The sequence below is a fragment of the Colius striatus genome, chromosome 3 (genome assembly GCF_028858725.1).
Source record: "Colius striatus isolate bColStr4 chromosome 3, bColStr4.1.hap1, whole genome shotgun sequence".
In the NCBI taxonomy this organism is placed as follows: Eukaryota; Metazoa; Chordata; class Aves; order Coliiformes; family Coliidae; genus Colius; species Colius striatus.
In genome coordinates this window covers 37,002,492-37,015,893 of record NC_084761.1, presented here as the reverse complement: position 1 = coordinate 37,015,893, position 13,402 = coordinate 37,002,492, and the positions used below count along the sequence as shown (strand labels likewise).

The window sequence follows — 13,402 nt, the reverse complement described above, 5'->3', positions numbered from 1 at the left end:
TTTGTTTACATGTGCAGCCTATTGCTATAAAAACAACAAGCTGATGCCTATGTGAAGAGAAACAAATTTCTCAAAACTAGTGTAGAAGAAGATATTAATGGGTGCAAAGGTGTGTAAGGTAGCATAATTCATGCTGAGTCATTTACCTGCTTGATATCTGATAGGTATCTAGAACATCTGATAGTATCACCCTTGCTGGTTTATTTACTAACTATCATAGTTATTTTTTTCATTACCTCCACTGTGTAATGGTTATTTTATGAAGGCTCATTAAATTTAATGAGACACCACCAGATTTTATTGCCTTCTAATAAAATGGGTAGGGGGAGCTGTTTTCTTTCTGATTCATGCAGCTCCAGAGTACTTTAAATAGTCAGGTATTCAGCTGGGTTATGAGCAGGGCCCCTGACATTCTTTCTGGTGGCCTCCTTAGGGAATGTCTGCGATTAACAGCTATTCAAATAAAGATATGTACAGGGATATGCCAAGATACATGTTTATTTTACATATGTGTCTATTTTACACATATATGTGTATAGAAATGTATATTTGTGTGTGTGTATATATATATATATGTATACTAGACCTCGACATTTTTTTTTTCCAATGCAAGACAGAATTCTGTCAGAATTAGATATTGTAGGAGGATCAGGTCAGGAGTTTGTCAGTCCCAGCAAGAAGACAATTGCCAGGGATGACCTGACAGAGCAAGGGTAGTTTCTCCTAGCAGAGAATCAAGTTCATGACTGATCAGCTTATTCATTTGTTTACTGTAAAATTATCCATTACAGTGATTACATTTATCTTCTTTTTCTTTTAAGTATAGGAATTAGTGAGATTTTGGAAAACATTTTTCTGTGAAAAAAGATATGCTTAAAATCAAGGGAGAAACCAAGTAACAGTCTTCTATAAGCACTTCCTCAGGACATGAGCAAGAAGATGGTCCATAGAGCTCCTCTTCCAGACAGTCATTATGTAGGAATAGCACTAAAAAAAAATAGATACTGAAGTGAGATTCCTAATAAGCTAAGGCAACTGGGGAGGGGAAGTCGAGTGATGGTGCAATCTGTGACTTCCATCTGAATCACCTGTGCTATAGGGAAAGCAGAAAGTGAGGCAAGTGCTTGTTTACATTAGTCCTAATGGAAGTATTGGGAAGGAAGACGTCTGGCCCAGTCAGGAGCTAACCCTGTTCTGCAAAGAGTCTGCATGGAGGCAGCTGTGGGCTGTGCGGAGTCTTGGGGTGAGATCCAATCCGTGATTGTGGGAGGAGTGTGCAAGGAAGCAGTGGTGTTGCATACAGTGGTAGCAGGAGGCTAGCAGCCTGTTCTGAGAATAATACTGTTTTAATCAAGCAATACATTTAAAAATATAGGGCAAACCCCAAAAATGCTACAAAAGCAAATCCTTCTATTATTGATGTTTCACATTTTGATCTGGAAGCTGTTAGTATCTGAAATCACTATATCGAGACACATATACACAAAAAAAAAGAGAGAAATAGCTTTGAATTTGGTGACTGTGTTTAAACTTCAGTAGCAAAAAAAAAAATTTAAAAAAAATTAGGAAATGAGGACTCTGAAAAATGTGTGATGATGCAGCTTCACTGACACCCGAGCTAACAGCCCAAGCAAATGAAACTCTTTCATATAAAACTGGTTGAATAATTCATTAGAAATCAATTATCCAATAAATGTTGTCTTTTTGTTGATTACAAAGAGCCAATAACCTGATTCTGACTTCAGTATATGTCTTTAGTACCCAGAGGTGTGTGAAGAGACTGTTTTCATGTACCCTTTTGTGGATACCTCACTGGGTATTATTGTGCCACTCACATTCCCTGCTGTTAAGCTGAAACTAACGTTAGTGACCAGGTGCTGCAAACCAGGAATCCACATTTTCTGGTGTTTTGTCTGGCACATAGCTCTGCAACTTTCCTCTCCCATCCTTTCCCTCTCGTGACTTGCTTGGTGTGCCAATACCTTGCTGTGTCTCTGTATGCCAGAGCCCTGGGTGACTCTCAGTGACTGCAGTCATGCTTCCATGGCGTGTCAAGATGGGAGATTTTAGAGCATGTCCAGCCATAGTGGTCTTGGGCAATTGTTCTGAGGTACAGGAATGTAAGTCAAACCATCATCCCTGCGTGTCGGTGATTAATCCAATACCTGTAGTCTAATAATGAATATGAAGCTTTATTTATAACCTGATGTTCCAGTATGATTTTAAATGTTGAGCTGATTATGAATTTTCATTACAAAACAGACTTACTAGGGAAACATCTGATAAGCCACATCTTTCCTCTAGAAGCTGTAATTTTGATGAAGTCCTTCCCTAGAAGATTTCTCCAGAGGAGATTGGAATTACACATTCAGGAAGGGATGAGAGATAAGAGTTGTGTTTAGCTAGAGGCCCAGCAGCGAGGGTACTTACCTAAAAAGAAGGGACATCGAGCCTCTCTCTTCAGCTCTGATGTAGTTACTGACTCAAAGCTGAACAGCTCCATCCAGAGAGAAGTCCAAACCAGAGCAATCTGCAGCCCAGCAGCAAGGGGGTTGATTGAAAGGAAGGATACACAGGTAGAGGTCCTCTCTTTTCTTCAGAATGGATAATTAGGCTTGAACCAGTCTCCCGTTTCCATAGTCTCTTCTATTTGGATTTAAATAAAATAAAATAAATATAATAATAAACTCCTCAAAAATTTGGATTTGTGCTCTGGTATAGAGTGAAAAGTATTATGAAAATATTATGAAAACACTTTCCAGATCAGAAACTACTTTCCCATTTGGTGCAGTGCTCACAAGTACAATATTGTGAGCTTTTCCAAATGAGGCTTCTTGACTTTGTGAGATGGCATCTGAATATCATTCCTGGGCAAATGCCTCACCATCCACGGGTTCTGGTGTCTCCAGTGATCGTATCTCCACTGTGCACATTTGGACATCAAGGACAATGAGTTTGTCTCTCAAAGTGGAGCAGAGCAACCCTGAGCTCTCTGGGCAGCGGGGTAGGGAAAAGAGTAAGGGGAGACCCAGGTGCCCAAATGAAAAAAGAATTAAATGAATCAAGCACTGCATTTATGCCTTACTGGTGTAAAGCCAGAGGAGCTCCTGTAACTCGATTTGTGGAACTGACAGCAAGATTTCTTCACTGATATATACCCTATATCCTTATCATAAAGGGAGCAGTTAAGAGATATATATATATAAAAAAAACCTGTCCATCCTCATTAAAGTTGAGTGTAGTCTATTCTTGCTTTAATGCAGTGATCTAATTAACCTTTAGCCAGAATTAAAACGACCTTGAATTGGCCTTATGACCTCCAATGCTTAATGCTGTTAACTTTAAACAAGCTTTTTTGGGTGGTCAAGAGCAGCATCTGTTAAAATGGGCAAAAGGTCGAGTCCATTTACTTAAATACATCTACTGCATGCATTGCTGGTGGAAGTGCTGCTCGCGTTCTTAAAGGAGGTAGGAGACGTGAGTTTGGACATATAGGGGAGCCAAGCTGTGGGAAACCGTGAGAGTAGGACGAAATAGTGCTCTGAAGACCCATTTTCTGCATCTCGTTATACTTTCTCAGCACGGTTTCCATTTAACGTTCTGCTGCCTGCAGGACATCCCCGTGCGCAAAGCCATGCCCCTCGGCAGGTTCCGCACGGAGTGCTGCCACTGTCAAGGGCCGAGAGTGCTGGGCAGGGAGTGCCCCTGACCGCAGGAGTGTCACGTTTTGAGCTGAGCTTTACGTTCCAGACGGGAAACACATGCTCGTGTGTAAAAAGAAGCAGATGCCCAGGTGAATTCCTGGATCATAAGGTCACCGATGGAAATTTTAAGAAATAAATAAATAAAAAATAATTTCAAAGGCAACAGATAATACTTTAGATGAAAATAATCTGTTTAGACGTCTTCTTGGATACGTGTGAAGGCGTTGGAATGTTCTGCCCGGCAGCATACCTCTTCGCAAACCTTCACACCGCAGCCGTCCTGGGCGCCTTGCCATGCCCCGGGCACCGGGAGTGCGGATGGACCGGGGGACGTTGTTATCGCTGCTGGGAATGATATTCTTGTAGTTAACGTGGTCCGTGTTGCCGTTGTAATACCGGTTCCCGAAACGTTTTTCGAGGCGGCTCCTTCCTTCTTAGCGCAAGGTGGGACCGTAAGCGCCGGCTCTTTGCAGTACGTTAACATAGTGCATTAACATTTGTAATGCAGCGATTATTTTACATAATCGATACCATCAAGTTCCTTTTCTTGGGGAGCCTCGTGTTTATTTCCATTTATTCTGCACACGTCAGTTTCCATCGGAAGCAAAACCGATTTTCTTGTCCTACGTCTGCTCTCGGGATCACCTTAATTCACCGTAAATCTCCTGGCCCTCCCGACGCGAGGAGCCCGGTCCATGGTAGAACCGGCCTTGAGCCCAGCGAGCAGCGAGAAAGGCAGAGCGGCTGTCGTATTAATTGTTGTTATTATTATTTATTATTCTTTATTTGGCGGCAGTTTCTGTTTATGGTGTGATGCATTTGAGCCCAAACACATTAGGTGAATTATTCATTGGGTACATTTGTCAGAACATGCATGTGTATAAGGAACTAATGATCCATATTAAATTAATGATGCTATAAAAAAGAAAAATATCCCATACATGAAGTTTATGACGGCAACTCGCGACTTCGATAAACCATAGAAAAGACCTAATCAGATGAAGCATTGGACTGTTCCGTCTCCAAAATTACATTTCTCAAAATGTGCTTGTACACAATGTTGGTTTTATTAAAACAAATTAATTCAGTCATTAAGGAATCATACGGCAAGTGTCTCATAAGTCAGGACCTCCAGTGTAACAAATTGATTAAATGACTGTGTAATAGTCTCTTTAAACAAATCTAGTGTAACAAGTTAATAGATCTGCTCAATTACCATGCTGGGGTGATGAGGATGTGGGCGACTCTCTCATTAAATCCGGGATAGCGGGGCAAGTTGGGGCAAGGGGGGAAAGTTGTACGACGCCGAGATGCACTTCTGTGGGGCAGGGCTGTGGCGGATCTCCCGCGGCGAAGGGGCCAGGGCCAGCTAGGGATGGCCTCGGGCTCGGATGGCCCTGGGATCGGATCGCTCCAGGCCCCGGGCTCCGGGCTCCAGGTAGGGCCGCCTCGCCATTGCACCGACCGGTCGCTCCTGACACCCCAGAGCCGGGAGCACGTGAGGAAAATCTATTACCTCGCTGCCATTTTGTTAAGTGTTTGCTCCCCGTTGTGACCCTGCCACTTTATCTGTTGATTTTTATTTTCTGAGTGCATGTTGCTCATATGTTACTCTAATAGTTGCTATAATTCTTGAGCAATAGGGCTCGTATTTTACTGAGCTGAATTAAAAAGAATGCACTTTAATAAAAAAAACGAGCAATACACTAATGGCTTAACATTGATGTATTTGCATAAAGATGAATTATATAGGCTCGCTTGACACGACTTCTAATAAATGATCGAGGACGTTATTACAGGGATGCACTTGGGCGTGTGGCAGCGGATTATTGCCGCAGGGCCAGCGCTCGTCGCTCCCCGTAGCCCGCTGGCCCCTCTAGACAGGGCTGAAACCCCCGGAGATGCGGGGCTGTCTGCCGGAGTTCTTCTGGTATAAATAACTTCGCTTTTATAAATCATGGTTTTTTGCTGCAGGGTGCCCGGCAAGTGCGGTGCGGGTGCTGTACGGGTGCGGGTGCGGTGCGGATGCGGGTGCGGTGCGATGTGCCGGCCGGTCCCTGCGGCAGCCGCCGCCTCCTTCTCCCCGGCAGATGTTTTCATTCCCCTCAGAGATTTGTAACCACTGTTCGAGACAGCTGGTAAAGGCTGCCAGAAATACGTCTCTGGAAAATACCTCTCGGTGCAGAAGGTAAACGCGGAGCTGCAATTAGGAAGGAGCAGTGCATCTGACTTTTTAATTTGCGTGCGGTGACGCCAGCTCTGAACGCGGGATCGCTCGCTCTCGCCTCCCTTTCTCGCTCCCGATGGCGTTGGTACGGGCAGCGAGCTGGGGGGAGGGATGGCCGGAAGGTGCAAACCCACTATCTGCATTTTAATCCCCAAATTCTCTGGGATTACGAGACGACTGATGTCCCAGGGGAAAGAGTGCAGAAAGCAAAGCCCTGGGCCACTTAGCAGGGATATTACGAAAGTCTTTCACGAAACGACATCACAGTGGCAAATGGATGGAGAAAGGGGGCCAAAACGACGTGTGCTTGATATGGGAAACATTGCAAATTAATATCCCTGAAAAGTGGTAACGAGATTTCAGGAACTCAAAAAGAAAACTGAACACGCGTGAGAGGAAGGGTGGGAAGGGTCAGCACTCGCTGAAATGGTGCGGCTGTCCCGACTGGCATACGAATAGTGCCTCCCCTACTGCCCACGTTGGGGTCCCTGTGCGGGGCTTGCTTCCGGAAAAGAAGAGTTCGAAAGCCTCAGGGTTGTGATAGCGCTGGTGTAAGGCCTATCAGTGACTGGGTTACAGTGGCGGACGAACTGGGATCCCCACACACATGGCCCGATAGGCGAGCGACCACTCCGTTGCCGCGTGTGGGAGAGCCTTTCCTTTCTACCCCGCGAAGTCTAGGCTGCCGGCCTCGAGACCTTGTGGCACGGCGGTGAGGAGCCTGTCCCACTCCATATGTCCCGCATCCATATGCATGTCTCCCGCGGGCAGCAGCTGTCAGCCAGGAGAGGGCTACATGCGACTGGGCCGAACCTCGGTCTTATTTTCCTTCCCGTGCCTCCTCTCTCCCTCTCCCTCCATCTCTCCCCGAATCCCTCCCGCCTCCTCAGCGGTGCCGCCGGCTGTTGCTGAGCAGGGACTTGAGTCTGGTCCGCTTCTGTGAGGAAAAAAAAAAAGTTTCATCCCCTCGATAATGCTCGTCGAGGCTGGAGCGGGACTGCAACGAGTTCCCGTAGCCAAGCAGCTCGCCAAGGCAGCCGAGTTGGAAAAGCAGCTGCTTTCGGCACCCTGTGATTGCATAACCGCAGGATTTTCTCCCACGGTACCTCCTGTGCCCCAGAGAAGGCACATGGCAAGGACCGAGTCAGGGTAAACTCAGAAAGAGCAGCCCCTGAGCCGGTAAATCCCACAAACGCACACGGAAGGGAGCGGGGTTCAAACACAAGGACTCTGTTGCAGCAAGAAATGAAACCCAAAAGCTGGTTGTGAAGGAAGTTGTCGGGATCAGACCGCAGTGGTCTATCACCGCTTAGCCAGGGACTGCCCGTCGCTCCCCACGCATATGAGCGGCCGCTTACTCCCCGCGGAGATTTTGGCCGGGGCCTGAGGGTCGGGCGGCTGCCAGGGAACCTCTCTGCTGTCCCGCCTATCCCTACAGACCCGATTGTGCGGAACTTTTTAAATGTCGTTACCCATGAGTTTATACCGTCACGCAACAAACTCTTGCCTATTTGAAAGGTTGAACTGAAACTACATCTGATCTCGACTGGGCCCCATGCATGGGAAGGGGGCGGGGGGAGAGGGCTACACGCCCGGTGAAGCCTGCTGACATTTCGTCTCCTAATTGTTAGCCGCGATGTCCGTGGCAGCAATCCCGAAGTTCGTTATTGGACCTCCTTCCAAAAAGTCCTCTCTTGGTGAAGAGGGAAGCTGCGTCTTTCGACCGAGCCGGATTTGGTTTCCAAAACCTGCCCCGAAAAGCGGGAGAGAGGGCAGTGAGCTCATGTGAATAACCTGCTCTTTTCTCCAGAGCCCCAGACAAAACCAGCCTAACCAAGCGATCAGAGCTGGGGTGGGTTTTTTTCTTCTTTTTTGGTTTGGTTTTTTTTTTTTTTTTTTTGGCCTTTCTTTTTCTCCCCGTGGTTCCACTTGGACAGTGCCAACTCCAACCGGTGGCCAGCTAGGTCTCTGGGCAGAAGTAAATTAACTGGAAAGCTTCTGCAGTCAACTGGAAAATGGGATGGGGTGCGCAGGCACGGGGAGTGCTGGCGGCAGCCCGGGGAAACATGGGATAGTGCCGGTACCGGCCGGGAGGCGGGAGCGGGGGCGGCGGAGCAGCTGCGGATGGCCCCAGCCCGGCGGGGACCCCCGGCCACGACCTCCGGCCAGGCTGCACTGCCTCTGGTCGGGCTGAAGCCCGCGGCGACTCGTCTCCGCCTCGGTGATATTTTTATTTCTTTCTCGTGACAAAATCGGACAAATCGTAACGGCAGGGTCGAGTTGACATTCTGGAATCCTCTCAGCTTTTCCCTTCCTGGCTTTACAACGCGTCGGGAAAGATTTGGGCGAGGTGAGGGGGTGATGAGCAGTCCCCGTCACCCCGGACCGGGAGAGTTCGGGTAGCCTCACCGAGGAGGACGCACAGCACAGGGGCTCGCTCCCTCCTCCCGGCCTCGGCATTGTCTAAGCCGAAAGCGGGATAAACCCCTGTTCCGTTCCACCCCGCCACCCTCCCCGGGTAGAAAAGGATTCATAAATTCAGGGAAGAGTACTAGTTTATATATTTATTTATTTCCCCCAGATTAGCTGTCCCCTTTCTCCCTCATGTCAGAGCTTCTGTTTGCAGTGGGGCGGGGGGGGAAGGAAAAAAAAAAAGTGCGATTGTTTCTGGTCTGTTTAAATATGGAAATGATGGCATCTAGATAATGAGTTTCAATATAAACCAGTTGCTTCGGTATTGAGTTTAGCTATTTACTCCAGACCCTTAGCCGGGCTATTATTTTATTCACCGTTTTCTTCTCGGAAAGCAGGGGGGTTTGCCCCATAATAGTGATAACACTCTGCACTCGATAACAGCTTGTGTAGCTCGCCGCTTAAAAAGTTAATACAACCTAATTTAGTCTGAGAAGAACCGTTCCAGGGACCGAGTGGGAGGAAACTGCCTGCCCGCTCCCGGGGGGACCGGCGCGGGCAGGAGCCGCCAGCCCTGACCCCAAACAAGCCGCCGCTTATTTTACTTGTCTCCGTCTTCAGCGCCCCCCCCACAAAGAAAAAAGTTGTCAATTTACATCGTTAAAAAACAAAACAGGGCAAAACAAACAAATAATAATAATAAGAAAAAAACCCAAAACCCCCAAACCCTACTACTGAGATTAAAAAAAGATCATGAAAATTATATCTTCTTTTTTTTCTCTTCATCCTGTACCGTGGTTTCATTATTTAATCTCTGGAGAGATCAGATTATCTGTACCCTTTAGTGAAGGCAGCAGACGTCTTTAAACTGGTTTAATAGATTTATCGTTGTTTTGTTTTGTTGTTTTTTCCTTTTTTTTTAAAACAGAAAGTGCATTACATTTAACTGGTCTTGCAAAGGGCTTTTCTTCTCTTTACAAACCGAATTATCTTTAATATAAATTAATAACTGTTAAGATGCTATATCACGATATATCATCGTTATTAGCTTAAAAAAAACCCAAACAATTTACATTCTAGAGTATTCCGTATGATACAAAAGAAAACACACGTTAAATTCAATTACAGCAACTAAATGAATTTTATATTTGGACTTAAAGTGGTTGTGACTTCCCACCGACTACTTTTTTCAACATGGTTGATCGAAAACGGTGTAAGTGAAAGCAAATACCATCCTTTCACCCTCTCCCTCACTCCCTCTAGCACGACGACCGTAACGGAAAGTGTTTGAAAAAATCCTAATAAATAGGGCGCGGGCCGCTGCAGTTTCGGCCGAGGGAGGGGCTGGTGGCAGCCGCGGCCGTTGTTCTCTTCGGCGGCCCCGATGTCGGCCGTCTCAGGGCTCTCGGCGTGCCCTCGGTGCTGCCCAGCGGTGGGGAGCAGGAGGCGGCGGGAGTGGAGACAGGGGACGGGGAGGGGCGCCTCCAGCCCCCTCTGTACAAAAAAAATAAGGTATTTTACATTTTAAATATTCACAGTAAGGAACGCCTATGGCTGCGGTGACTCACGGTTTATTTACAAAGAGCCGGCAACAGGCCGCCACCTCACCGTCGGGAGCAGAACCGGGCCCAGGGGCAGCCCCCGCCGCCCGCCACCCTACAATAACGCGGTGTCCCCATGCCAGGGGCCCGCTCCGCCGCAGTCCTCTCTTCTCACTCTCCGGCTTCTCCTCCTCCCGGGCGCCTAGAGTCTAGAAAAATAGATCTGTACATCTCCGAAAGCGGCGGCGGGCGGAACGCGCTAGGCGGAGGCCTCCCCCTCGGGAGGGTGCAGCAGTAGCCCGCCGCCCCCCGGCTTGTGTTTCTTTAGCAGCTGTGTAATCTTCTCATCGTCCGAATTAGGGTCCAGGGGCTTATTGTAGTCGTCGTCTTCCTCCTCGTTCTCCGAGGCACCTTTCAGCCGCTCCGTCTCCGAGTCCTGCTTCTTCTTCGCCGTCGCCATCTCCGCCGCGTGCTTCTTTCGCCACTTGGTCCGTCGGTTCTGGAACCAGACCTGTCCCCGCCACCACTGTCACCACCACCATTACCGCCACCCGCAGTTGCTCGCCCCACGCCGCCGCAGTCGGGTCGGGCCGCCCACGCCCCACTGCCCTACGCCTCCTCGTGTCAGTGCTCACTCCCGGCTTCGCCGGCCAGCAGACTATTTTCCCCGTCAACGAAAAGCAACCAAGCCCGGCGGCACGGTGCTCTTCACAACACCAGCCACACATCCCCGCGCCGGTCTCGCGCAGTGCTGGCTAACAGACCCCCGGCCCCTCCCCCCCGGGGCCCGCGCAGGGCCCCCGGCGCTCTCTGTCCTATGCTCGGGGCATGGTTGGGGGGAAAAACCGTTTTGGGCTGAATCTTTCCCCAGACACCCAGTTGCATTTATTCTGTGTCAGGGCGCTGCCAGAGGAGGCGGTTATTTTCACCGTAGAGGCTGCAATAATTTATTCGCAGCCATTGGGACATATTTGCAGTGACAAAGGAGGGTCTCTAGATCAGCTTCAAAGCCGCTGAGGGGCCCCTCTGGCTGAGCACCCGCCTCGTCTCCTTGCACCCGCGGAGCAAACACCTCCTCCAATGTCCCCATGGGAGGGCTCAGCCCGGTCTCCCAACTCCTCGCAACTCTGCTTTGCCTACAGCTCTGAGTCTAAACCGGAGAGTTCCGGGTGGGACAGGGCGAGAGAGCTGAGTAGTCTCTGCCTGGCAGCCCAGGGCCGCAGAGCACGGCTGGAGCTGAAAGGCTGGTTTATATAGGATGCGGACCTTGACACCCCCACTCCACCCCCCATGCCCCCACTTTCCTAGCACTGCCCCCCCCCCCCGTGGCGTTCAGGCCTTTTGCTTAGGTATTTGTTGTTTTGTTGGGGGTTTTTTTGTGGGGACTTTTGGGTTTTTAATTGTTTTTTATTTGGTAGTTTTAAAATAAGATATGCTTTAAAACACCCTTCTCAGCCCCATCAGTGAGGAAATGAAAGGCGAATTGCCGGTAGCTGCCGGGGAAGCCCTTGCCATGTGTCCGTGGGGTCACCCGCTCCAGCCCGCAGCAGCCCCATCTGCCCAAGGCAGGCCCGGTTTCAACGGCAGGGTCCCCTTGTTCCCTGGTCGGAGCCCGTCGCTTTGCTGTCCCCCGGCCCCGCACCGCTCCGTGACTGAGTCACTCCTCTCACCTTGACTTGGCTCTCCGTCATCCCCAGCGAATAGGCCAGCCGGGCTCGCTCAGGGCCCGCCAGGTATTTCGTCTGCTCGAAAGTCTTTTCCAGGGCGAAAATCTGCTGGCCAGAAAAAGTGGGTCGGGTATGTTTTCTCTTTCCGTCCTTATCCAGCAAAATTGAGCCTTGATCTGGCGGGGAGGGGGGAGAGAAAGGGAAGGCACGGACAGAGACACGTTAATCTACGGATTTTGGGAAAGTACTTCGTTCTCAGGGGACCACGGGAGACGGGGAGGGGATGTCTGAAACAAAACTGCTGCCTGGACAACGCGGCGGCTCTAACTTCCTGGCTCCCCCAGATTATTTTCCCTTTAAGTATCGAAGATCTGAGTAGACAAACAATATCATTTTCTAGAAAAGCTGCAGCCGGTGCAGGCAGGCGGTAAGGGGCACGTGCTGCTCAGGGAAAGTTTGTGCGCGGCCCTAAAATCAGTCCCGATCCCGAGAGTCCCTAGCAGAGCTGGCAAAAGCAGATGGCAGCGCGGTCGCCCTCCCCCGAGTGGGTTCCTCTTTTCGCTGGCAATAAACGACATTTTAAAGGGTTTCGCGCAGACCGAGGGACAGGGATAAACCAACACAAACTTAGGAAACCAAAAACCAAACGAAAGCGAGGCCAGTTCTCTCGGCCATGGGCGGGCTCGAGGGTGGCTGGGCGTGGGAGATACTCGTCGCGATGCTGGGGCGCAGGGGCCTACCAGCACCAGGAGCGAACTCCCGGCGAGGCTCCCCGGGCCCGCCTCCCCCCTGCTGCCCTGCGGTGTCCGGTACTCACGGGGGGTGCAGGCGAGGCGGGCGTCCCTCCAGGGCGGGCTCTGCATCACTCCCGGCCAGAAGATGGGCGTCCGGCCGGGCAGCTCGGCCAGTGGCTTGGGGTAGCGGCCGGCAGCCACGGCGGCGGCTGCGGCAGCGGCACCGGGGCTGAAGTAGAGGGCGGGCGGCGGCGGCGGCGGCGGGGGGCTGAGGCTGCCGAAGCGGGGTAGCCCGGCCAGCAGCCCGGCGGGTGCCGCCGAGGAGGTGGAGGGCGAGGCGGAGGCGAGCGCGGCGCCCGGTAAGGGCATGGAGGGCCGGCTGAGGATGTCGTTGATGCCGTGCGGAGTGGCGGCCGACAGCTGCGGCGGGGCCGAGCCCAGTGCCGAGAGCCCGCCCGCGGAAGCGGTGGCGGCAGCGGGTGCCTTGAGGCCGGGGGAGCCGAGCGGCGGCGAGGGCGAGGCGGAGACGGGTGAGGCGGAGGCGGAGGAGGAGGAGGCGGGCCCGGCGGGCAGAGGGTACGCGGAGTACAGAGGTGCCTTCATTTCGGCCATGCTGTGCAGGGCGGCCAGCGGCGGGCTGCCCAGCAGGAAGGCTCCCTGCCGGGGCGCGCCGTCCATCTGCCCCAGTGCCAGCATCCCCGCGCCGCCGCCGTCGTCGCCGGGCCGGGGCGGGGGGCCCGGCCGGCCCCTAGCGCCTCGAGGCCCCGGCGGCCGGCCCGGGGGTGCCGCCCGCACCGGCGCCGCGCATCCAGCCCGCGAGAACCGCCGCGTCTAGCGAGAAGCTATGCGCGCGAGCGGCGGCCGCGCCGCCCCGCCGGGCATCAGGGCTGCGCCTCGGCGGCCGCTCCCGGAAAGAAAAGTGGTGCTGCTGTCGGCGAGTCTGTATATATACGTGTATGTGCGCAGGGTCCGTGCGGATACACGTATATATCTTCTTTATCTGCGCCCGCGAGGAGCTGGGGGTTCACAGCGGCGCAGGGTTAGCGCTCGCCACTTTGGACTCTTGCCCGGTGCCCCGCATCCCTATCGGCGCTGATCCCGCGGGCTGCCCGCCGGT

At 51.5% G+C, this 13,402-nt stretch overlaps 1 protein-coding gene across 1 annotated transcript; it reads right to left on the bottom strand.

Moving 5' to 3' along the window:
- Positions 1-10,143: 10,143 nt before the first annotated feature.
- NKX6-1 (NK6 homeobox 1) lies at positions 10,144-12,981 on the bottom strand. Its single transcript, XM_061993772.1, has 3 exons — positions 12,369-12,981; positions 11,555-11,727; positions 10,144-10,395 (listed from the first exon to the last, which is right to left on the bottom strand). The coding sequence occupies exons 1-3, from the start codon at positions 12,979-12,981 to the stop codon at positions 10,144-10,146; spliced, it is 1,038 nt and encodes a 345-aa protein (XP_061849756.1).
- Positions 12,982-13,402: the final 421 nt, after the last annotated feature.